This window comes from Hypomesus transpacificus, unplaced genomic scaffold, assembly GCF_021917145.1.
Source record: "Hypomesus transpacificus isolate Combined female unplaced genomic scaffold, fHypTra1 scaffold_31, whole genome shotgun sequence".
Lineage (NCBI taxonomy): Eukaryota > Metazoa > Chordata > Actinopteri > Osmeriformes > Osmeridae > Hypomesus > Hypomesus transpacificus.
Window position 1 is genome coordinate 532,928 of NW_025813837.1, and position 26,616 is coordinate 559,543.

The window sequence follows — 26,616 nt, forward strand, 5'->3', positions numbered from 1 at the left end:
AACTTTTATAGAATAACCACAAGATGTCGCTCTTTACTTAGGCTGCATTCAGGTAGGCTGCAGTTGTGGACGTTAAAGAAAGTTGTATTTTAGTACGTCTTAGTACTAGTTGGGTCTTCTACATTTATTTTTTCCCAGAAACATGGACTTTTGTCCTTTATTTTTGCCTACCCTCCCCTTGTCAGTGATCTGATATGAATGTGTCACAATAGACATTCAACGTTTGATATCACCCATGCTTCTCTGAGGGCCTATCCCACTATTATGTAAAATCATTTAGCCTATGTCTGCCAAAAGATCGATAGGAAGAATAAGGTCAATTATAGGCTACGTTAGTTATAGGATCTTAACTCAACCCATGTCAAAAACGTATCACTTTTCTTTTTTTTTGTTTCGTGCAACAGGCGACAGATTTCAAACGCACGAAACAAAAGCGTACACAAAAATCATATGACAATCCAAGACTGTCACGAAGCCATAAGGAAGCACAGAGAACATTATATAGGCCTAAAGTATTCGACAATGGACGACGAACAACGTGTGTCACCTGTCTTCGAAATGGATACACTCCCAAATAGTCTAATAATGGGAGAATCGCGCAGCCATTGTGCGCATGAGCGCAGGAAAGTCGAGCCACTTGCAGAAGAACTACAAAGGGCCGAGTAATGTGCCGCAAAGAGTGGAAATCTTGGCAAATAGTGTGGAAAAGCCATTGATAATTAAAATACACAGCAGTGTCATCAAAAACTATGAATGAGATCCAATTAGCCTATTCGGAGCTACTTTAAAGTGGTTAAACTTACCTCAGACTTTACCTTCGATTACGAGACACTTCCGCCGGACATTTAGAAGGTAAGTTATTTTTCTCTTCCCAAAACATTGTAGTGTTTTTAAAAACGTGTGCGAGAACGTTACCCTCGAAGTACGATAATGATGCAAAGTGAGCGGAAAGCATATTACAAAAGTAATGTAGACTAATGCCTTTTCCCAAACGTAGGATACATATTTCCCTGTTTACATAGACAACGCATGTAGCCTACACCGTTTTCTTTAATGGCTTCATGTTGTTTCTTTCCTTGTGGGAGTCTTAAATAATTTCTCTAATGGCAAGGAATTTGAGAGTTGTTGGATTAAGGGTTAGCTGAGTACCCACTGAGTGCAAAGTTTAGACCTGAGGTTTGAGCGCTATTGTAGCCTATACTGCGAAGGCTGTCCTGGAATTTGGAGATTATCTCAGCCATTTAAAAGGTCACATCTATCCTGCGAGTTTTGTCACTGCCTTATTAAGATATGCAATATTAAAAGGCTATGTCAGGTAAAGAATGAGATCCTTGATTGTTTATGTATGGTTTCCATGTTTGCCCTTTGTGCATAATTCATCAAAGCAACAAACAAAAATCCACATGTTGGTATCACGCACATTCTTTGATGCCATCTGGGCGGATCTCGTTTTTGCAGCAGATGATACTCATTACTAGGGATATTGTTGTGTCCAGCTGTAAGTCTATCACTACTTGTTGTGTGGTGAATTGACAAGACATGGCACACCAAGTCATTCAAAGTGACCATATGATGCTAGTCACACAGACCTCCTCTGTTGATCCTTCCCTAAAAGGGATGACCAACAGTGGAAGTGGCTTTCAACAGGAGCAGTGATACATTTATTTGAACAAGCACTGGATGCGTGCGTTCGCTTAACTGTACATGGACCTGCCAATTGTCGAAATGCAATATCGCAGTCTTGTGAAACTTTATAGCACTGTAGTGTAGCTTTCACTAGTTGTGTAATTACTACTGCTAATGTGGTTTGCAGAGATGTTGGGCCCAAACGTTTTATTTTCTAACCATGCTAAAATAATCTTAATGAATAAAATTCCATTGACTGTTGGGGGAGTAGGCCTCTGTGTCCCAAGCATCCTACATTCTCCAGTTCAATATTCTGTTGACACACATGAACAGTACAATTGTCTTCGGCTGTTTCAAGTTGAAATATTTCCTAAATATTCGGGCTTTGCTGCTTGAACCCCTAAGTTCAAGGTGATTGGTTGGTTGACAGATCTATCAAAAGTGTCGATTTGATTAATCAGTCAAATACTTTTTTATGTTGCACAAAATTATTTTTAAACTGTCTTCTGCTAATATCTAGCCGCTGCGGTTTATTTCCCTGGCGAGTGTGTTGAACCCGATGGATACTTAGGCTCACTAGCCTCACATTACTGGGCCTGGTTAGGTTACTTGTTCTGTATGAGCTAGGTCATATGTTGTCACTTGCTGGTGCCTCTGTTGTGCGACAATACCAGGTCACTGCTGTTTGCCAAACTGTTGCTGTTCTGCCACGTCTGACCGTTGTCTTGCTGGTTTTTCACTGCTGCTACATGGGCACTTGTTGGGGAAGACTGGGCAGTGAGGAATGAAAACACGGGGGCTTGTTTCTCAAGGCTTGGGATGTTCTTTCAGCCTTGGGGACTAGTAATGACCAACAAAGATGGTTATACATCTTATTGTCCAAACTTTCACTTTTCAGCAAAGCATTTATCATAATTCATATTATTTTTCTGTTTGTGAGACTTCATTGAGATTTAAGAAGACTTTCCAATAACTTGTCAAGTCTATTGTGAACAGAAAACACCTTAGATAACTGCTTGAGTCTGCAAAAATGCTCCTGATGTAAGTCCTCTACCTACTTAGTCTCCATGTGTGCAGCTGTTGGCAAACACTACATTTTCACTACAGCCCTTTGACCCCTACAGTGGAGGTGACTCTACAGACCCATTTCCAGACATGTTTATGGATTTTTTACAATAACACAGATAGTATTATGGTTCCAGCATTATTTTTGGTGTTTTGAAATCATTTTCAAATGTTTTTTCAACTGCAATGTTGAAATATAGGGTGAAAAGGCCTTAAAAAAAAGACAGCCGTAGACACAGTCAACCCAAATACTGTCTGGGTGAAATATCTGGTGAAAATATCTGGTCTTGTACAACTGGTGCTCCTCAATCTAAATGACAGGAAGTTCTAAAATATCGTAATTTTGGTTTGTGGAATTTTGTTTATAGAAGAGATTTAAGCTACTTCCTAGTGTCACCGATGGTTGCATTTGCACCCATTTTACACATATTTGTGTTAAGTTTGATAGCTTTACACTCGACTGACATTTGTCAAGTGATTTTAAATGTAATACTACCAACAACGTAGTATTTGTTGTAAAGTGGGAGTTCACTGAATTTACATAAAAAGTACATCAGGTAAAGTAAGTATACCATGGTCTTTAACCCTCCACATTAAACGCCTCTTGAACTTTGTACTAGGCTATATTTTACTTGTGTACTACTTCATTTACAGGCCCTCTGTAATTGGGATGGACTTCAGTTTGTAGTGTCCTATGTAATACATCCAGAATGGTTGCTTGTGTAAACACAGGCCTCAGCACCTTGCTTAGCTGAAGAGAGCCCGATAATGATCCTCACCTCTCTCTGGTTTCAGTTTACACAAGAGGCTGGAGGGTTACCTAGGCAATTAGGGTCCGTGTCCACAAGGTTCTGAACATGTGCTGACTATCTGACTAAACAGCTCTGTCCAGAGCACCTGTATGCTGTGTCTTACTTCATTCTTATGTTTACCTTTTAAGAAATGAAACTGATCAGCCTTTACTAAATCTTACCCCTCATCCCTTACCAAATATGGATCAGGGAGTGTAGACCAGGCTAGCATTCATCTGTCTATCCCGTGTACCTCTGTACAGGCAAAGCAACAGGCCAGTCAATTTCTACTGGTGAAAGCAACCGCATCTCAGTTCCCACCCTGTCGGTGTGCTGTGCGGTGGAGAGATTCAGGCACCAAACCAGTTTGTTTTGCCAGCGAGGTGCTTTGGAAAATCTGTCAAAGCCAAGTTGGACACACACTCAAAAACAATCTGCATCAAATCTTTTCAAGCAGCCTTGCTCGTGGCTCATGCGACATGCATGTTTTAAATTACAGGCATTTTCCAGCCCGCGTTGAGCGACAACTGTCTGCCTGCTCATCTCATACTTGCCATTTTCGTTCCACCTCAGACCTGCACTTCAGTCCTGGCCTGGTTTTCTCAAAGTGTAATTTTCTAGCCCAAAAGTTGCGTAGGAGGCGGTCTGAGGGTAAGGGGTCATTAGGAGTGCTTGGCAAGGGGAGAAGAAGTGAAGTATGTGTGGAGAATGGTCTATTGAGCAGGGTTTTATAACAAGTGCTGTTATTTAGCAGAATTTGGAACGTTAAAGCTAAGATTCCACATCAGATGGAAATCAAATTCAGTTCGGAACGAGTAACAAAGTTAAGAAGTCTCGTGAGGTTTCTTTCCTGCATGTGTTTAGGATCAGTACATTTGCAGTACATAAGGGCAGTTAGGATACCCAGGAAGGGCAGCAGAGATTGTGTCCCACCTAACAGCACCCTGATTGGGACCCCTCAGCCATTCTGGCTCCACTCAAGAACTAAATAAATAAGAGGCTCCAGCCTGTCCTCCGTGCAGGCTGGGCTAGGGCTGATAACAATGAGCCGGGGGAGGGGGAGACAGGGAAAGAATCAGCATGAGAGAGTGCCTTGGCCTGAGAGTTGGAAAGAGGGAGGATAGTGACCCGAAGCACCAGCGGAGAAGAAGAAGAAACGACAGGAAATGGGACGAAGAAATACAAGTAGGACTAAGGATTTACATGTCTGGGAGAGGAGGAGAGGGAGGCAGCAGGGCTGTGCAGGGACAGAGAATGAAAGGCTGGTATAGAATGAATGGGTCAGATGAATGGCTGGCAGGTAAATGATAACTTGTTTTAGAAAATTCTCAGTGTTTCTCAGCCCATTAATACACTCTTGTAGTTACATTTACTGTTTGACGGTGGTAAGTCAATAAAGTTTTCCCATGGCACAGTAGTTGCAGTTCAATCAAATCATTTTGACAAGGCTAACTATGCAATGAACCCATTTCTGAAATATGCCCCATGGATTGCAGAATTATCTACTCTACGGAAATATTTGTGAACAGAAGTCATTATATAACTAAGTCCCTGTCTATTTCCACTGCATACATGAGGCAACCCGATTCCTAAAATTAGGAGGGATAGCTCCTTCTGAAAACCCTAGTGTAATTTGGGATCAAACGTAGCTACACCAACTTTAATCAGCTTATTGACAACTGTAGAAGTACGGTTGAAATTGGATCAGGTACATTTTTTAATGGATAGAATATGAGTTGTCAACACATGTAGCGTGTTGAAGTTGAAGATCTACATTCCTCAGCAACCTTGTCCAACTTACCTTTTTCTCTCAAATAATGGACAGGAACTGGCCAAGTCATTCACACTTTGGGTCTAATTCGGTATGAATGGCCTGTGACTCATTACCACCATTATTGGTCTTGCAGCTTGAGTGGTCAGGCCAAACAAAATTCTTCACTGGGAGTACAACAGTAATTGGGGGAGAAAATGTATGCCCTGCTCTAGAATTCCTGAAATAGTTCACCAGTTGTCAAACATGCCATATATGTTGTCAAGCTGGGTGTACAGTTTAGGTAATTTGATTCATTAGGTTTTGTCAAAATGTCCCATTTTATTCATAACTTATGTGACTTGCTGCACACAAATATTAAATTATAGGTTATTGGTTTTGGATCAGTATCAATCAAGTTGGATTCACAAGCAATTTTTATTACATTAAATTAAATGTTTCATCCCTCCAGAGGGAAGTCATGGAACCACCCTGCTTGCGTGCTAACGTGTAGCCTAGATGGTTTAGAACTATCAGGAAACCAGTTGATTGTAATTCAATTGCCTATTTGAAAAGGCTGTTTATGAATCATATGAAGGAAGCTTGATTTCTACTCCCGATTGGAGGGAGCTAGTCCCTGTTGTCAGGGAGCTAGTCCCAGTTGAGGGAGCTAGTCCCTGTTGTCAGGGAGCTAGTCCCAGTTGTCAGGGAGCTAGTCCCAGTTGAGGGAGCTAGTCCCTGTTGTCAGGGAGCTAGTCCCAGTTGTCAGGGAGCTAGTCCCAGTTAAGGGAGCTAGTCCCTGTTGTCAGGGAGCTAGTCCCATTGTCAGGGAGCTAGTCCCATTGTCAGGGAGCTAGTCCCAGTTGAGGGAGCTAGTCCCTGTTGTCAGGGAGCTAGTCCCTGTTGTCAGGGAGCTAGTCCCAGTTGAGGGAGCTAGTCCCTGTTGTCAGGGAGCTAGTCCCAGTTGTCAGGGAGCTAGTCCCAGTTAAGGAAGCTAGTCCCTGTTGTCAGGGAGCTAGTCCCAGTTGTCAGGGAGCTAGTCCCAGTTAAGGGAGCTAGTCCCTGTTGTCAGGGAGCTAGTCCCATTGTCAGGGAGCTAGTCCCATTGTCAGGGAGCTAGTCCCAGTTTGTGTAGATTTTAAAGTTTGTTCCACCGAGTCTCCAATGGCCCCCTGCAGAGATGGTCACGTGACCTTCGCAGACATATCCCGCCCGCGCTACAGCAAGGTTGTTTATGGCCAAACACACACACCCACCAGTGGCCTGCTCTTCATTTACATGGAAACCTGCCCCTCAAGATATAATTAAGCACCCACACATCATGTGTCACATGACCAAAATAACCCTTCAAAACAGCACGGCCTGCTTTCTCCCGGAGCTGTAGGTCAGTGTGGTGTGGAAGGGAGACTTTTGTGATCATGCCATCAGCCCTTCTCTACCTAGAGGCCTCCCAAACAGTCTTAATGATTTGTTTCCTCATATAGGGCCCAGCTCATCTGGCTGCCATCTGAGAGAGTGCTAATCTTAGCCTCTACCCCACCTAACACTCTCTCTCTGTATGCGGGCGGTACAGGGTTTGTTGATTCACTAGCTCATGCTACCTGCATGCTCGCTGGAGGAAATTAAAATGAAAGTAGGAGGTAAGGTTATCAATATGTTAACTAGTAACTCAATGTCTTCGGGATTCATATGATGTGTGAAAGAATCTTGTTAGTTGAGATGCAGATTTGATGCATAGCACAGGGAAGTTGCTCATGACATGAGTTGAGGATGAGTTCTATTTCTTTATACTTCCAAGTGATTTACATGATCTGCACACAAATGTTAACAAAATGTGTTTGAACTGCAGCTGTCGTGTGATATGTTACGCACGCACAATTTGATGTCTACTGACATGCACATTACAATAAGGTGGAAGTGGTCATTCCAGGAGAGCTTTATTTTCCCCCATACAACGTGCCGAACGTCTTAGAACACGGCATGTTTGCTGCGAGCTTGTTCTCATTTTTAGAACAGCTTGGGTTCTGATCCTTTTGCTGTGAGCTATGTTTTGTGAGGGTAAATTTTGTTGTCTGACCATTTATCTAATGGCCTAATATTCTCTCAATATGAGTGACATATTAGCCTGACAAATTTTCTAAGAATCATTCCAGCACGATGTGCTCTCCGAAAGAAAACCAAATGGGAAGAAAGTACTGATGTTACTTATTATCCGGTGTCTGAAGTTGGTTATTGCGTGTGAGGCCAAACTATTTCAAGGTCCTTTGCTCCCTGTTCTGCAGGTGTGTACAGCCAGCCCATGGAGCGGGAAGCCCTGCACAGCTTGGGTCAGTGGTCTGTGTGGACTCACGAGCCTGCACTGTTGGCACTCGCATGTTTGTGCTTTTTGGCATACGCTTGGGCCGACATATGTTACGACTCATCCAGAAAGGGGTGGTACAACGGGAATGGGCCTTGACCAGAGATGGAAAAAGTACTGTGAATTGCAAACAACAACACTAACAAACAGCACTACTGTCTATGCCGTGAAAAGTGTCCATTTTACAGTGTGCACGTCTACATTTTTCTCACCAGCCAACAGAGGGCAGTACAACAGCAGTCCCCAGCTAAGCTGACACAGGTGTCAATAACTGGCATAGGTGTCGTAGAGGGGGTGGGCTGCATAAAGGGATAACATAATTAATGTGACAAATACTCAGACCCGACTTTCCCTGGCCATGATGCGGAATGGCAACATGTGGGCTGACGTCTCGTACTGACGTGCCATTACAGGCTGGTGAGGCAGGGTAACCACTTTAGAAATGGGTCATTCAGACATATAACGCTAGCCTAGCACAAGCACTGATTACTTGACTGCAGACAGAATTAAGTAGTTCTTGTGCAACCCCAGGAACTCCTGTAGCAGGAAGCCAGTATATATATTCATCAGTTTGTTACAGGTATTTGTTAAACAGTGATCAGTTGCGTTTCAATCTTTTGCATGCACTGGCGTGTTTTTTTGTTTTGTTTTTTTGGGACTATGGAATGATGCACCACCCTAAAACCCTTCAATAATTCCACCCACACAAGGAAAAACATTTACTTTGACTTCTACGGAAATACAGCGTTTTATATAGCTGCCTGGACCCTTTTCACCTGGAAACTTACAGGTAACCTGCTGGACTGCTGTTGTTGTACACCTCACGTTCTTGAAACACGAGAAAACGTTCTTGAGTTCTGTGTTTTGATTTTCATGCCTACCGTTTGCAGGTTGCATGGTACACTGGACTTGACGCATGGCAGTTGCATGATTCCAGTCTTGTGGGATTGAAAGCACGCAGCCACCAACCATGGCTCAAACCATGCACGCTAACGGCAATGACACAGGTAACCTCTCCTCCTGTCCCTTGTGATGAATGTGTGTATAACCAGCCTGTCTACTTACAGTTAGATCTTCTTTGAAACAGCTGGACATTTTATTCTCCAATCACCCAACTGTGTATCTTGTGAATCCACTTGTAGACATGTAAAATCCGAAGCTGGCCTTCCATTTCAGCTTATCTGTTCCCGTGTTTCCAGGACAGTCTGACTTGTGCTGTACATTTGTTGTCAAAGCAAGACATGGATATTCCTCTTCAAAACACTGCTTAAATTGTTTTTGCTTTTAAAGTTTTTTTTGTGACTGCTACTTGGAATAGAGCCACTGTGTGCTTGTCATAACAACAAATTATTTAAGACGAGGAGCATGCTGTGGAATTCTAAATATAGTACAATCATTTTAGCCTTGGATTAATTAGATGTGGTTGGTCTAGTCATGATTCAATATTATATATTGACTTTCTGAATACAATTGAAAGGTTTTTCGACAGGTTCATAAATGAGATGGATTGAGACATACGTAAGTTGTAGCACTGGCAATAGTGTACACAGTTCACACTCCTGCATTGGTATTCATTGCAAGTATTGGTATTGATTGTAAATGTGACATTTATTAGAATATCTACAGTACCTGTCCCTCTTTAGTCTTTTTTCATTTGCAATATTATTTTTTGTGTACTTAAAACATACGTGTGCTCTGAACTGTTGAGGAGTAAGCAGTTTATTAACTTTGGTTGGCTTAAATCATGAATACGGAGTTGGTTTACATTTACAATTATTCATTTAGCAGACAATTTTATCCAAAGCGACTTCCAAGAGAGAGCTTTACAAAAGTGCATAGGTCACTGATCATAACAACGAGATAGCCCCAAACATTGTGGGTAGCCAAAACATCAAGCATACATTGTGAAAAACCATAATAAGTAACAATAAGTGCCAAAGGCAAGAACCGTAAGCATGTAATTAAACAAGTTACAATTAAACAACATGAACCTCAAAAGTGCAAGAGTGTACCTGCAGAAAAGCAAGCAGCAATAATATATTTCACAGCGAGTACAATAATTTAATATCAGTTACAACTAACCAACAAGAGCAACAAGTCTCTCTATAAGAGTCATTGGGATCCTGGAGGAAACTAACCACTTCGCTACTTTGCAGCTCTCAATGCCTCCATTCTTATGAGAATGCTTTCCAGTAGGTTTTGGAACTGATGCAGAGTTTGTTTCCATTTAGCCACAGGACCATTAGCGAGATTCAGTGCTAATGTTGAGCAATTAGGCCTGACTCGCCTTTGGCAATAGATTTCAGACCAAAGATGTTTGTTGGAGCTGGAGTTCAGGGCCTTGTGCAGGACAGTCAAGTTCTCCCACACCTAACTTGACAAAAGTGGGAGTCGGTTGGCTGAGCGGTTAGGGAATTAGGCTAGTAATCTGAAGGTTGCTAGTTTGATTCCCGGCCATGCCAAATGACGTTGTGGCCTTGGGTAAGGCACTTCACCCTACTTGCCTCGGGGGAATGTCCCTGTACTTACTCCAGTCGCTCTGGATAAGAGCGTCTGCTAAATGACTAAATGTAAATGTAAACCACTATATGTGGACCTCATTTTATGTACAAGTGTGTCATCAGGCTGAAACTAGACCTTTCTCAACATGAGAAACCCAGCCTCACCAGTGCTCTTGTGGCTGAAAGGAAAGCATTGTTGGAAAGCTTTCCCAGAAGAGTTGAGGGGTGACGCGGTGGATCTGGCCCACTGTGGCCCTCGACTGTCTGGATGCGGACTTCCCGAGCAAGCTTGAGAAGACTGTGGTGCTTCCGCCTGGTCCTCACTGTATAGGTGTTCCAACGGAAAAGAAGCCTTCGTTTTTGTCCTGTAACCCCCGCTTATTCGTTTGGGTTCTCGGTACTCAGAAGAACACAAGGGTTATTCCCTCAATGTACTCACAATTGCAATGTCTGTCTCAACAACTGGAGGATGAATAAGGTCCTCTACTCACAGTTAAACCTAGAATCTTAAATGGTCCTGTCCCTTTTTGTCCAAAATTGGATTATAATGATATCCTTTCAGCACGAACCCTGCTGGACATACTGTGGTCTTGTATCTTCTTTATCCATGCGGCAGTTATTTTATTTTTTTTACTTGTCCAACCCTTTTAAAAAGGTGCCTTAATGCATGTTCTACGGTTTAAACAAAATAGCTTCCTTTGGTCTGCAACCTCAGGTCGAACGTCAGTTGTTGAGTTTGGCCGGAGAATTTGGCAGTCAAGCCTTACCTTGTCACGCCAAATCTGGCTTGTAATGTACGGTGTCATTCACGTTTTCCCACATACATTCGGTTTGGATGTTGCCATGAGCTGACGTCTGTCACCAGAATGTTGACCCGACGGGCGGATGTTGATTTAATAGCAGTCTGAAGGCTTTGTTGGCTGACGAGGCTCCCAACGTGCAGGGGCAGGAAATACCAAGAGGGTTTGGGAGAACAGGCCCCTTTTTAGCAGTTAGTGTTACATTGTGCGCCTGTTTGTGTGTGCATGCGTACTCCAGAGCGCCGTTTCCTGAGTCCAGTCATTTGGATCTTGCGCCTCTCCCTGCATTCAGCATCAGGCACAAAGCGTGAGTACTTTATTTGAAAGAACTGGACTTGTTTGTTACTGTAATCATTCTCATTAAATACTGGTTTAGACGTTCACTGAGCAGATTTTAAAGTGTCCTAAGACGCAATTGCGTTGTAACCTACTCCTCAGTGTCATAAGCCTGTTTGAGGTCTACATGCCAGCAATGTAAGTCGTTTGTGTTGTTGTGGATGATGATTATGATTGTGTGGCTTATGGCTTGTGATTTGCTTGATGGGTATATATTGGATTTAGTTTGTGGAGTGTGGCGTTCTGAAATTTGAGATTATAAACGGGTTTGATCAGTGTCCAAGAGTGTTGTCAAACCACAGCAGATTTTCTTTCATGTGTGTAGTCAAGTATATTTTTACTGTCTGAATAGGACTGACCATGAAGTATTTGTCTTAAATGTACCTACTTTTAGTACTCTATCACAAGCTAAAAAGACCATATTATGTGGATTAGGATGCACCGCACAAATTGTGCAGTTTTGCTCCAACCCTTACAAAAGATGTGATTGTGGAATGCTCCAAATGGTTTAATAACAGGAAAGTATAAAACCATAGTCCTGTTCTTAGTCTTGGGATTTTGAGAGGAAACTGGCAAGTTAGATTTTTTAAAGACACAAATTACTTTTATGACTGTCTAAGAAATGTTGCTCAAGAGTACATCTGAGAAAATAACTATTTGTTGTAAAATTCAAAGCACACACAGCCATTGTAACTTTAGTCAAGCTTTGATGTTTGTTGTGTCATGATGTGACCTTTTACATTCGTTGTGAAAAATGAAAGAACACCATGTATGGGGTATGTAGAAGAATAGAGTTGAAGCAATTGTTCCATAAAGTTACGTTAACGTAATCCTATCATCCAATAATGTCCACAAAAACTGTCTTGACAGAGAGCTGTACTTTGAAGAACTGTTTCAACAACCTTTAGCTAAGGGATACCAGTAATTAGCTGCCACATTGGTTGTCTTAGGTAATAGAAAATTGTCTTACGCGTTTGTATTAGACAGGCTCAATTTGTCTTAGTCAACTAGTTGTCCCTCATGCACCAGTTTACAACCTACTGTCTTTGTAATACAGTTTCTGTCCCATTTGGTCCCAGCAGTTATGTTCTTGTCTTCTGCTACTTTATGAAACGTTTGATGCAAGCACAGTACCAAACAGTCTCCCCGAACCTGCCATCCCTTATTCAGAAAAAAAGATCCTGTGGAAATACTTTGGTGCCAATGTGTTGGGCAACACAAGCCTGATTTGTTAGTTGTTAATTATAGAAGCAGCCAGTCTCTGGGACTCCAGTCAGTGGATGTCAATACGTCTTTGTTGACCCTCTGTCACGTGGTAATGAGGTCACAGCCCAGCTGTCCAGGGGTCCATGTATGGCACCAGACAGTAATATAGTTGCTATGTCAGTTCAGTGACATCAGTGATTGTATACAGTTGGTAACTAGTGCCATGGAATCACTAGCTCCAGTTGTGTAATTATGGTGTTAAGGATTAGACTGAGACACAACAATACACGATGTGTTAGCAATGATTGCATTACAAATACAAAGCTACATTCAATGAAATGGTTCCTATAGGGTACATTTCCCCACCATAACTATTACAATCATGAAATTATATACATAAATTAAGTTGAATGTAAAAAAATAAAAAATAATAGTAAATAACTGAAGAAAAATAATGAATGTTAAGAAAAGGATAAGAAGGAATGTTTTTTTTTAAATAATTAAATCAGCTGAATCACAAACAAACATAATAAAGAATACATTGCTACATTACTCTTTATATTTGCTTTTTCTACCTGTTTGTTGCTTTAGCTGCATTTGTTTATGACTAAATTCTGGCACATTCAGTGTAGGGGGTTAGAGGGAGATAATGTTTCTCCATTGGTCTACCAGTTTTAGATTGACAGTTCTTATAAGTTGACTGGACACTTCTTGTGCCATATCTGTAAAGTTGTTCTTTTTGTTACACAACATTCATACTTACGCAAAGTATGAAGACATCTTTGGCCATATCAATACAAAAACCACATATATGGAGCACAGTAGGAACCGCCTGGTCTCTGATTGGATATATATATAGAAGATGTATCAATCTAAAACTGGTGGACCAATGGATTTGCATTGTAGCCCTGACATCCCACCCATCCCATGTTAAAAACAAATACCAAAACAAGCAATTGTTAAAACTGACAGCTAGAGCAAAGAAAGACAAAAGTAGAGAAATGTAACTAAGGAAAGCAAAAGTGGACAGAAAGCAGAGGGCAGGAACGGAGAAAAGAGAGGGGGAGAGAGAGAGAGGAAGATAGAGGGGGAGAGTGCGCAAGACGGTATGACAGCTCATACAGCCTGTTCTTATTAGCAACACCAACCAGAGAAAGAGCGAGTGAGGGAGCGAGACAGAGAGGAAAAAAGACTGCATGCCTGTTTGTCTAAGGTAAGTGAAGCTTTAACAAAAGAGGCAGTGAGCTTTAACGCCAGGCTTCTCTTTCCTTCTCCTCTGTTTTAACTGAATAGACAAGGATTGGGCTAATAGTTTGACAGAGAAAAATATGGTCAGGAGTTTAAGGGTCCCAGCCATTTTATTCTGTTTGCTATGTTGTGGCAAAAGTTCCACACATACCAAGGAAAGGGGCTTTCTTTGGCTTGCACAGTCTGAATGTGTAGTTGTGGTGGAGTATGTGTGTAGTTCTTCTGGTATGGAAAATAGTTTGTTTTCATGGGGGCGGCTCTCATTTTATACCTTTTTGAAAGGCATTATCTGTCCCTGATATGGAAATAGTTATAAGCGATAAAGGGCCAATCGGGGAAAAAAAACCTACCGATCTATTTTAACAAACATGACTAACATGCTATGTGTTGTTTTGAGCTAGGTGGGCAATTGAAATGTTGCTACATTTCTCTTACTGGTGTATTTTGGACTGGGAAAATATTTACTCTGCATGTTGACAGTTATTTCCCTGCCCCGACTGTGTTCCATGAACCTTAGGATGGATTTTGGCCTGCTTTTGCTCGTGCCAGAGATAACATATCAGCTATTTAAACAAGAACGTTACACAAATTAATTAGTAATATGTAATCCCTTGCTTTTTCTTGTTGCATTTGTGCTACACATAGAGCACATAGTTGTCATCTGCCTTGAACAGCCCCTCGCCAAGATGATAAACAGTCATGCTTTCCCAAGTCAAGTATGCTAAACTCTTAAGTCATGTTTGTACTTGCACCAGCATATTAGTGTGATCGTTTTCTCAGACACAGGGTACGTTTTTTTTATTTTTTTTTTACTTGACAATTCAGTCCATTTTAGGACATGATAAATGGATGTGTAGAAATAGTTGGCACCCTAGTATACATACATGTCATATCAGAAATAAATGGGGGTTTAATGTTGTTGAGTTGAAATGTAATTGGTTTGTCTGTTTTCTTTTAAAGTCGTATATATTTTCTCCATGAGGTGGTTATTTTCTAGTCTTTAGGAATTACATCGTATAACCAATCATGAATCTGAATATGGATCATGTCAGTAATTCCATAAAGGCACAATGAATGATGGTTCACAGTTGTATGAAGTAGCCAAAATCCAAGTACTGCAAAAAATAGTCTCCAAAAGGAACTTGCTGCAAAAATAAAAACTCAATTTATTTTCCTTTTCCCACAGAAAGAAAAGAAAGAAGTGCCAGACCAGAGGATGAAAAGGAGTCCTTGGCCCCTTATTACCTGGAAACCCCTTACGGTTATCAGTTAGATCTGGACTTCCTGAAGTATGTGGATGAAATTGAGCGGGGCGACACTTTAAAAAAACTGAACATACAGAGGAAGTCTAAATTGTCGGTGAGTCAGGCAGGCACCGGGGGGGCGTGCACGCAGGCCAGATGCATGTCCACAGACTCCTTGTCCTCCTCTAACAGCGACGAGAGGGTGCAGTCTCCGGTGTTCTTCACCTTCCCGACACCGGCCGCTCCGCAACCCCCCCTCACACTAACCCCCAACCGAACTCCTGCCCCTGGCAGGGCAGCCCCGGCCTATGAAGTCCCACCCCAGACATATCTGACCGTCTCGGACCCCAAGCAGCAGCTGCTGCTGCCTCCCTCCCCCAGAGTGCCCCCGCGCCACAACCTCCAGGTGGAAAAGACCCTCATGGAGACGCGACGGCGACTGGAACAGGAGCGTGTTCTCATGCAGCCCCCTGGGGAATTCCACACTCCCCGCCGCAGGTTGGCCAGTTTTGGGGGGCTGGGCTCAAACAGTTCCCTTTCCTCCTTTTCTGGGTCTCTGGGCCCCAGTCATACTTCCCTCAGCTGTCATGCCTTTTTGCCCAATGGCCAGCCGGTCAACGGAGAGTACAACCCCTACACCCCGTCCGTGGGAAGCTCTATCCGTCAAAGCCCCATGAACTCCGGCATGACCACGCCGGTTACCAATGTCAGTCCGCTACACCTGCAGCACATTCGCGAGCAGATGGTCGTGGCCTTAAATCGGCTAAAGGAGCTGGAGGAGCAAGTCAAGACGATCCCCGTCCTGCGGGTGAAGATCTCGGTGTTACAGGAGGAGAAGAGGCAACTGACCGCCCAGGCCAAGAACCCGGGCCTCGCCGGCGGCTTCCGCAAGCGCTCCTACAGCGTGGGGAGCGCCGACCAGCTGGAGGCCTCGGCCCTCATCGCGAAGGAACCGGAGCTCTGCATCGTGGAACCTGAGATCGTGGAGCAAAACCCTCTGATGCTGAAGGAGTTCCGCTTCCTGGCTGCTGAGGTCCAGGCTCTGGAGAAGAAGACTTTGGACAACAGCGTGCCTGGGCGAGGGACAGAAGATGCCACCGTCACCCAGACTCGGGATAGCCGGCCATCCCTTGCCGTAGACGCTGACGAAAACATGAATAACGTCATAGTCCCTCAAAGGAAATTGCCTTCACCCGTGAAATGTTCGACCCGGGACGTTGGTGTGGCAACCGAGCACCAGGAAAGTCAGAATGCGGGGGTGGGCGTGACCGAGGCCATGCTGGGTATGACAAATGAGGCGGAGGCAGAGATCGAGCTACAGCACCAGACCATCGAAGGCCTGAAGGACAAGATCTACCTCCTGGAGGTGCAGCTGAAGGAGACCACACACCAGATGGAAATGGGAAAGCTCAAGCTGGAGCTCCAGGCTGCCGGTGGCACCAACAGGAAGAAGGCAGATAAAGGTTGCACGGCCAGACCCGAAACCTACAGCACGGCTGTGGAGGCGAAGATTCAAACTCACTCCCAAGGTGTGGGCAACCATGTGGAACTCATCCACTCCAGCACAAATAACAGTCCCCAAACAAACACAGTAGGAGTATCTTGCCAACCCCATACGTGTAGCGCTGCCGTGGGTCCAGACATCCCAATGGAGAGATGGGTGGTGCATGACAGAGCAGAGCTCCAAGACCAGTGTGTGGGCAGGCAGGTGGAGACCTGCCACAAGGGAGTCGGGGCGGAGCTGAGCCAGGTCGAAGGGAACACTGACCTTTCGGTGGGCGGCTTGGAACTCCATGAAGCCAATGTAACGAAGGAGTCAAGGTCAATTGGCTGTGGAGAGTGTACTGTCGATGTCACCGTCAGCCCCATCAAAGAGCTGTTGTCTCGCGGAACCGGCCCAGACCGAGTGAACAGAGTAGATCTGGGTGTCATGGTCACCCCCGAAACAACGTCAAAACACACAAACACAGGTGTAGAAGTCGTGAGTCAGTCCACCAACACTGTATCTGCGCTCCTCGCAGACTCCTTTACCAACACAGTATTGCACACTTGTGAGAAACACACGAGCACTGCCCTGGCCGAGACCAGAACTGTTGCCGTCGGGGAAGGGCTTGTGATAGACCCTCCGAACATACCAAAGACCCATTCTGTTTCCGTGGGAACCACTGCCGAGTTGGAGCCTACCCTCCCGCCGTCATCCACTGCCACGACTAAAGACCAGGGGGTGGGGTCAATCAGTGTTCACCAGAACTTTCTGGTTGGATTAAAAATCAGGAGCATATCCTGCGGCCCATCTCATCCAGAAGAAACTAGTCAGAGGGGTGACAGCAGTCATGCTGTGCCCCTGCAGGTCCAGGCAGAGGGCAGTGGTGGGCTGGACCACTACATTGAGAGGGTGCAGAAGCTACTGCAGGAGCAGCAGATGTTGCTGGCTGAGAACTACACCGAGCTGGCAGATGCCTTTGGTCAGCCCCACTCCCAGTTTGGGTCCATCAACAGCCAGCTGGTCAACACCCTCACCTCCATCAACTCGGTCATGAAGTGCGGTAGCGTCGAGGAGCTTCGTAGTGGCGTGGATATCCTGCAAGTGCAGTCCGAATCCACAGCTACCAACAAAGGTAAGACAAACGGTGCATTTAAGACGGTCCTCATTCTCTTTCTCTCATTTTCCAAGGATGGTTAAGTCAATTTTATATTTTCAATCATTTTCAAAAAAGAAATTAATTAGAGACATGCGAGACCAACACACACACACGCACACAAATCCCCTGAGTTGAAATATGAATAGTATGTCAAATCTTTCCTAACCAGTAACCAAAAGAGGTGGCATCATTCCCAGAGGAACACAAAAATGTGAGGAATTTGAAACACGTCTGATTCCCTCTTTCCGTCTTTGTTGGCCTGTCCTCTTTCATGTCACACAAGTTAACACTTATCTTCAACTAGATTCCCTCACATTAGCAATGATTAAAGTAATGCTGCTGCAGTAATGCAGGCTGCCTTTGAGTGTTCCAGTTGAACATTGCTTTGACATACCAGTTGTACAGTTATCTGAAAAAAGCTGCAATGAGTTAATCAGTGCATACCAGTCCCCACGTCTTGTTTTTTAAAAGGGCTGGAACCCCCTAATAGACAGGAAAACGGCTTTGTCAGCCTTTCTTTTTAATATATATATTTTTTTTTTACAACAATGCGATTGGTCTTGCAAGACAAATAAATGGCTTTTGTTCAAAGGTTATTATCATTATTAATCAGTGGATTCCCCAGTACCTCTTTTGCCACCTTATGGTATGAGAGTACTGTCTAGATGCGTGAACTTGATGCTTGATAGGGTCTGAAAGGCCACAATTATCTCTGACCCTCAAAAATGCTGCTGGGGCTTTGGATCTGAACCAACAGTGAGCTCCATGTCTTTTGTGACTCGGCAGTGCGGACTAAATAGCCACTTGTTTTCTTTGTCGTCCCTTTTCCACTTCATACCTCAACACTCCTGCGGGCCCTCCTCCTCGGGCGGGGGGTTCCTACATCCTCCAGGGTTATGTAACTCCCAGCTCAGGGGTTCATATGCAGTATCCTTGTTCTTGGCTCAGTTTTGGGTGGACTCTTGCCACCTCTGTTTTGTATGGTGTGAGGGGGGGAAATGATTTGATGAAATGTTCACACTGAACCAGTGACTAAGACATGATTTGTTTTTTTGATGTTAGCTTATTCCCTCAGACATGTTGGCATATTGATCCGAGTTCTGAGTCAAATCAAACGGAATCAAATCTAATCAAACAGACAACGACAAGCTAACGTTTCTGCAGTATCGCCGAGTGATAGCGGTTTATTATTCAGTAGAGTGCAGTCAACGGAATAAGTCAACAGCGTGCTCACTCAGCCACAATGCCCCTTTCACCCTCACGGTCACCTGTGTAAATACACCTGCCTACTTGCAACACACCACCAATGGACAGATAACACTCAACACAGAAATGGCTCCTACACAGCTCAATATTAACACAAAATTATTGTGTGTGTTTTATGTATATAAATTATGAATTATTCAAGGTTTTTTTTCCAACAAATTCTTAATTACTCCTTATAATAATACAGTCCCCTGCCACACTTTCCAATTTCCAACTGAATAGACAGCTAAATCGGTTAAGATTAGGAGAACTGACTGGAATGGAACTTGATGGAGTGGTGCAGGGAATTGTATTCTTCTTCAAGTAAATGTTATCCTTGAATTATGACGTGATCCAGATATGAAATCAAAATGTCTGTTGTGAAACAAATGAAGGATGCATTCTACATTTCAGCAACAGTGTCCAAATCCATCACTTGACAGCCCCCCCCCCCCCCCCCCCCCCCCATCTTGTTGATTTCCCTAGACGAAAGTCAGACGATCTCTGAAGTCTGCTCCCAGTCTGCCACCGTGTCTTTTGTGGTGAGCGACCCCAAGCCCCCTGCGCAGCAGCCCTGCACAGCTGAGCAGAAGAGCCGCATGGACCTGCAACTGTCCACCGCCCTGCACGGTAACTACAACCTGGAACTGGAAGCAAACGACCAAATAATCCTCCTTTCCTGACACACTGACGTGTTATATTACACTTTGAACCAATTATCCTGCCTGTGTTGAACCATGCCAGTTACACTTTGGACACTCAATGTGCCTGTACTTTTTCGCCTGCCTGTATTATACTTATTGACGGTATCATTTCCTGGAGTCAATCCTTGAATTAACTTGAAAAGTATGAAGGGTTTCAATTTCTGGAGTTTATTCTGTTAACGATTCACCTTTGGTTGAACTATTTTGGTGTTCAATTCCATGCATGCATAAATGTCTAACAGCAAACCGGTAATGAACACATGCTGTACTGCATATCCATCTATTTCTAAGTCAGGTGACTACCAACTTAGTAGTCTACTAACTAAATATTTTTGATTATTATGCCTGCTTGGAGGCAGTCTTCCTTTGGCCAAAATGTAATACCAGCACGACATGTATATCCTAAACAAAATCTGTAGTATTCTTTATTTTGGGTAGTTTATGTTTACCAACCAAACTAAAGGTACTCAAAGGTAAAGAGGCTCTTGAGTTTGAACCAGTCGACTAAAATTAGGCCTGACTTGACAACTTCCATGTTTTCACTAGAGGGATTCAGTAGCATTGTTACATGAGTCCCTTACTTACCCTCTCTGGTGTTTGAGTACCACACAAATGACCACCTGTTAAAAACTTGGACAAAAATGTGGAATGTGTATGTGGGCAGTATTTCTACTGAGAAGCGAGTTTAACCAATCCAACTGTAGTTATACTCTCCCTCTTAAACTCACTCCTACACACCACAGCGACCTCAGCTGGTCGAGCCAAGCCCAACTGTGTATCCGGAGTGAACGATATCACTTTCCCGGGTGTCATGACCTCTGATCAGTGCAGCTTCCTCTCTCACTTGCCCTCTGGGGGGTTCAGTACCAGGTTTCATGATTTAAACATGCAACTGTAACTCTGTTACATTAACATTATATCAGAAAGGTATAGAGACACTTAAAGATCGATTAGCTCAGAATAAAAGAGATCTAACTTTTTCAAAATTGCTGTTTTACTGTTAACAGGAATGTTTTCTTTTTCTTCCATGTTATGTCCAATGTATGGAATGTGAAAATGATGAAATCTGGCTGATGCATGGCATCTGTATACTATTTAGTTTGCCTGAAAACTATTTAGTTTGTCTAATACAGTTAACCAAATGTATAAGGATATCTTTTAATATAACAATATCCAACTATTCTTTCAGGGCAGCCATTCAGTCAGAACACCCTGAAATCCATAATGAAAAAGAAAGATGGCCGCCAGGGTTCCAACAGCACCAAAAAGAACCTGCAGTTTGTTGGCGTCAATGGAGGGTGAGGCTCTATTTTTGTGTAAACAGAATGTCTACCACATCTACATAAAACTTGCCCTACCTTTCTGTTCTCACACTTCAGCCTTGCAAAATGTCTCATGTGGACATTTGACTGATGAAACACAGTTGACAATGATGTGATGCTGTAGCATATTTATGTTTGGAAGATCAATCTGGTAATCCAGCCTGTGCTGATGTTTGTTTTCCCTCTTGGATGTAGGTATGAAAGTACATCGAGTGACGATTCCAGTTCGGATGAAAGTAGCTCTTCTGGATCCGAGGATGAAGAGGAAGAGAAGGAGAAGGTGTCAGGGGGAGAGGAGAGCTTTGGAAACATGGAGGGAAATATAAACGAGGTGTTAGTGGAAGTGGAAAGGAGAGAAGAGGATGGGCGCTCTGAGAAGCCTGAAGTGAGAGAGAGGTAGGTGGAAGGTTGATACATTGTTTACGAGAATGGTGAATAGTAAATAAATACCATATAGCAATACATTATTAGAAAATGCTGTGTAATAGAAAAATACATTTGAATTATTTTCATATGAGGCGTCATGGTCTTTCTACAACAAATTCCTGCCTTTATGTATTTTTGTCAACTTCCTGTATTACAGGTTTGAACTGAGTGAAAAGATGTTGGCTGCGTGCACCATGCTGAAAACACACCTGGACGACCCCAAGGCTACGCCCAGTAAAGATATAGTGAGCATCTTTTCCCCTCAACACACATCTTCAGCAGTACATTACTGCACGTTCATTCTGACGAGGTTATCATTCAGCATAATTAGCAACATAGTATCCATTGCTAACTGTTTCATTAAAGGTCATTTATCACATGAAGCCTGGGTAATCAAGCCTGCTATCCTCTTCAGCTGCTTGCCGTCTTTGTCCCCACCTTGAACACATTGAGGTCTGCTTCATCATTAGTACAATAGAGGCAGGCCTCTGGATGATCTGTGTACAACAGGCCACTCCTCCTGCCAGCCCCCCACCCAATTGAGTCGCTCACTTGACTTCTTTTGACCAATTAGCGCCGCTAAATGTTGAGGATTAAAACGTGCTCCTATCTCCTGTTATCAGTGTAGGGTATTTATCCCCATCCAACTCTTTTGTGTTCAGCAGGCACACAGGAAGGCAGTTCTTAACTGTCCCGGGTTCTTGTTTTTGAAGCCTCAAATAAGACTCAGTGACTCATCAGCTTTATCTCCCATCACCCGGGTGAAATATGCCAGCGTCTCTAACCAAAACCTCCCTGTCCCCCTCCCCCCCCCAATACACAGAGAGCTTGTCTCAACACGGTGCAAAACGAGTGGTTCCGCGTGTCCAGCCAGAAACTGGCGCTTCCTGCCATGGTGGAGGACTACCTGGAGGCTTTCGCCGTCCTCTCCCCCACCGTGCTGCGGCACGTGGTCAACATGGCCGACGGCAACGGCAACACGGCGCTGCACTACAGCGTCTCCCACTCCAACTTTGACATCGTCAAGAAGCTGCTGTGCGCAGGTGAGGGGGGGGGGGGTTCAACGGAATCCTCAAACCACACGTTAGAAAAACTTTTGGAACCCGACGAGATTGCAAAGTATACTGAAGCATTAAAGAACGCCATCACACCCTCTTAGCTTTGATACTAAAGTTATCCTTTGGTGCCATGTTGATTTTTGATGGCTGTGAGAGTAAAGAGCACTAAATGGAGCCAATTAACAGTTGTCATTTAAGTCGAGACTCCAAGGGTGCCCTTTGTGTAACTATGGCAGGCTGTAATTTTAAATGGATATGTCTGTGTTCCCCCTTTGGTACATACTGCTTTGATATCACGGAAAGGTCTTGATCAAAGAGCCTGGGGTTGAATGGAGAGCAGAGGGGTGCATCCTCTCCAGTTGCCCTCATTTGTGGGTTGTGGCCAATCAAGCCTCCACTCTAACGCTAGAGGTGATTATCTTTCACCAACGCACTCCCGCATCGGCGCGCTCATCCGCCCGTGTCTCTCTCTCTCTCCTTCCGTGCCTTCCGTTCCCCAGGCGTGTGTGACGTGAATCACCAGAACAAGGCGGGCTACACCCCCATCATGCTGGCGGCTCTGGCGGCGGTGGAGTCGCCCAAGGACATGCGCATCGTGGAGGAGCTCCTCAGCAACGGGGACGTCAACGCCCGCGCCAGCCAGGTCTGTGGGTCAGCGTCGGGCGCTGAGGCCGAAACCTCAGCCCCCTCACCATCACCATCACCCCCACCCCCACGTTCAATATCGTCAGCAAAAAAAAAAATTATAGCAAGAAATCATCTTTTCCTCCTCCTGTCCCTGTCAGGCGGGCCAGACCGGGCTGATGCTGGCGGTCAGCCACGGCCGGATGGACATGGTGCTGGCCCTGCTGGCTCAGGGCGCGGAGGTCAACATCCAGGACGACGAAGGCTCCACGGCGCTGATGTGCGCCAGCGAGCACGGCCACGCCGAGATCGTCAAGCTGCTGTTGGCCCAGCCCGGCTGCGACGCCACCCTCAGAGACAGCGTAGGTGGAACCCCCTCCCTCCCCCCCCAGCCCCGTGCTTGTACGGCGTGGTTGAATATGTGTTCCTCATGGTTCCTGTGTTCCGTACAGGATGAGAGTGATGCCCTGTCCATTGCTCTGGAAGCAGGACACAAGGACATCGCAATGCTGTTGTACGCTCACGTCAACTTCTCCAAAGCCCAATCACCGGTGGGTATCTTACTTCCTCTTATTCAGTTCAGATAGCCAAGCAGTTATACTATTTGATAAATTAGCTAGTCGTCGTCGAGAAATAGAACATTTGGTTCAGCAAATTTGAAACTTCAGGATATTCACTGCATTTTAACAGGCGGACAACGTAAATCTTTATTACGTTACGTAACTTGTAAGGCAAGTGTACATTCCATCTTGTTGTACATTCAAAACGGACCTACTTGTGACGGATCACGGTAATGAATATAAAAAATATTAGTTGATAGCGACATGGTCTTATAATACACTCGTTGCCAGATCTCAGTCCTATTGACCAGGGATGGGATGCTGTCGGAAAAGACAGACCAAGCTATTCAGTGTAAAGGTTTTAAGCCAACTTGAATTTTTAGCTTAACCCAGTTGTCAACCTGGGTTAGCAGCCATGTGAAATGGTTCTGACATCATTTAGAGTCCATCACCCGACTAAGCAGTTCAGAGGACAAAACTGGATCCAATTCAATATTACAAAAGGTGTAATGACGTAGACACTTCATGTATATCACTTTTCACAAGCAGCCTAGTAGTGTGGACGGAATTAGTTTTGAAGCCGTTTTTTTATTGTCTATGTCGTAAACCTTTTCTATATTATAAAATAAAGCGTTGATGTGGGTTATAAAATAAAGCATTGATGTGGGTTTTCTCTCCAGGGGACCCCTCGTCTGAACAGAAAGACTTCCCCGAGTCCTACCAGGCGGGGCATGTTTGATTAAGAGCACTTCCTCCTTCCACAGTCCCAGCTCTGCGAGTGGAACTGTGTTGGTTGTTGTGTAAGGACAATATACCCACAATCCCTGTGCACTAAAGTTGTACAATCCTCAAACAACCAACCAACTAACTAATCAGCCATTTTGGGAATCATGCATGTTGAATCTTAGAATGAAAGCCTGTCATTTACAATTGCTTTACTACACTATGGGGTTGAATATTATTCTTTATCTACCGTTTTTCAACTAATTGCAGATTAGGGATTTCTCAAAGGATGAGAGAAGTTAATGTTTCAATTCTTGAGTATTCTTAAGTGCACATATAATGTTTACCTCATTAATTGGTTTGGTATCATGTACTTTGTATTCTACAAGCTTGATTGACAACACCAATGTTTAATTGCATATCTTTATCTAGATTGGATTATGAAATCTACTTTTATACAAATCTTTAGAATATATTTAAAAATATAATTATTTTGAATATATCCTTCTTAATAATACATGAGGTTATATATTTATCAATGAATAGTTTTCTCTGCAAATATAAGTGTATTTTATTGTAATGTCTTTAAATAATTAGAGATGGAAGATTTCCTGCTTTCTGTCGGTTGGGGTATTGAAGTGTTCTCTGCTACTGTACAACACTACATTCATCTTTAATTTAAATTACATGACCTATGTGCCTAACGTGCCTTGCTATAATAATAAACTTATATATTAAGTTTATCAAATATATTGGTTGTTCTCAGTCTGTCAAAGCATAGTCCTCCATTTATTTCTAATAGCTACTTGCATATTGACAAGAAATTTACCAAAGACTAGTTTGTCGTCTCAGTTAAAACATTTATGGTACAGTATTGGCAGATATTGATTTGCCTTTATTTTCAGTAGAATGCCCACAAATATATCTTGGACGAGCCCAGTAGATGCCACAGTTGAATGCCTTTGATAATATTTTTTTATTGGCAGGACAACATTCAACTTTGCAATACCCCATATATGATTCCACATCAGAGGTGCCATAATGTTATATGTCAGGATAGCAATGACCATGGGTACTGTTGGAAAGTGTCAACATGAGTGAATCTCAGTTTCAAAGGTCTGTATAGCTTTATTTACAGTATATGTAACTTTATTGAAACTGCTGAAGAACCACGAGGAATGTAACAGCCTTTGTTATACTGCTAAGTTATGGGTATGCTTTTATTTTTGAGGTAGCTCACCAATATTACCAACTTTTTACTACATCAATACGATTCGGAATCCCAATCTTTGTTTTTAGTTAGTCTTATAGTGTCTAATGATGGTCCTTGGCACTGTGTCAATCCGAGCCTGTTTAATCCTAATCGTCTCCAGATGAATGGTTTTGCCTGTCCAATTGGTATACTATTTCTTGGCTGTAGGGTTTGGCTTTGCTTTTGGACTAAACAATAGTTAGCTATTCATCAAATGTGCTGATCTACTAGTGTGATGTATAATATATTTGTTAAAAAGTATTTATGAAATGTTTATTTTCTCCCTGGTTTGTCAGCTTTGATCTGATGTTGAAGGTAGATTTTCTGTTAACTAACTCCCTCTGCTGGTGTAGTAGTGTTTTATACCCACCATGCAATTCTTCAGTGCTGTTCTATACTGCAGTGATCTTCAACCCTGGTCCTCAGGGCCCACTGTCCTATATGTTCTCGATGTTTCCCTGCTCCAACACATCGATGATTCAAATGAATGGTTGTTATCAGGCTTCTGCAGAGCTGGTGTATTGGAGCACGGAGACGTCTAAAACTTACAGGACGGTGGGCCCTAAGGACCAGTGTTAAAGACCACTGCTACGGTATACTGTAAATTGCATTCCTAAAATGAACTTAACAACTGTTGAGAAGTGCTGCTTTGCTGACCATCTTCATTCACCTACAACTGAGAAATTATAACATGGGGTCTTTTATTATGAAAAATTACTGCTTTGTCATATGTCATGTGCATCTTTTCCAATGTGTGAAATGACTGAAGTGTGAAGTGTCTGAAGTAGGTTTTGTGCATCTGACAAATTTTCTGGATCACATTTTTTTAATTAAATGGTTGTTGTATCGATGTCTCTTAAATGTGAGATTATAGAATGTTGTACATAAAGTAGGCTATAATTCTGTCAGTTTTCATGCAGTTTTAGTTTAAAATATGAAACAATGCACTGCAATAAATACATGTTAAAACTATATTAAATATTTCACAATCATGTTACATTTTGTTGAGGTGTCTGTGTGCAAATGCTAATTTATGGTTTCTGATTGGCTAGTTGACGGGCCCTAATTTGATGGCAGGAAGTAGGTACTTCAGTCAGGTGTTTGTGGACACCTGATCCTCACACCAATATGGGC

The 26,616-nt window shown here is 43.3% G+C and overlaps 1 protein-coding gene across 4 annotated transcripts; it reads left to right on the plus strand.

Moving 5' to 3' along the window:
- Positions 1-394: 394 nt before the first annotated feature.
- Positions 395-26,473, plus strand: kank1a (KN motif and ankyrin repeat domains 1a). 4 transcript variants are annotated; one of them, XM_047015746.1, is made up of 12 exons: positions 395-852; positions 8,482-8,598; positions 14,869-17,544; positions 19,300-19,443; positions 20,707-20,815; positions 21,035-21,235; positions 21,423-21,510; positions 22,089-22,308; positions 22,824-22,966; positions 23,109-23,309; positions 23,400-23,498; positions 24,188-26,473. In XM_047015746.1, the coding sequence occupies exons 2-12, from the start codon at positions 8,562-8,564 to the stop codon at positions 24,248-24,250; spliced, it is 3,981 nt and encodes a 1,326-aa protein (XP_046871702.1). In that variant the 5' UTR covers positions 395-852; positions 8,482-8,561; the 3' UTR covers positions 24,251-26,473. The 4 variants fall into 4 exon arrangements, with proteins under 4 accessions (XP_046871702.1, XP_046871699.1, XP_046871701.1 ...); XM_047015743.1 differs by lacking the exons at positions 395-852; positions 8,482-8,598 and adding exons at positions 6,782-6,872; positions 7,515-7,559; XM_047015745.1 differs by lacking the exon at positions 395-852 and adding an exon at positions 8,302-8,381.
- The last annotated feature ends 143 nt before the right edge of the window (positions 26,474-26,616 follow it).

Bases quoted from the DNA above. Each gene is read 5' to 3' on its own strand.
- kank1a (XM_047015743.1), top strand. From the start codon at position 6,827: ATGCTACCTGCATGCTCGCTGGAGGAAATTAAAATGAAAGTAGGAG. The intron at 20,816-21,034 runs GTGAGGCTCTAT...TCTTGGATGTAG, and splicing joins TTTGTTGGCGTCAATGGAGG to GTATGAAAGTACATCGAGTG. The intron at 23,310-23,399 runs GTAGGTGGAACC...TGTTCCGTACAG, and splicing joins ACGCCACCCTCAGAGACAGC to GATGAGAGTGATGCCCTGTC.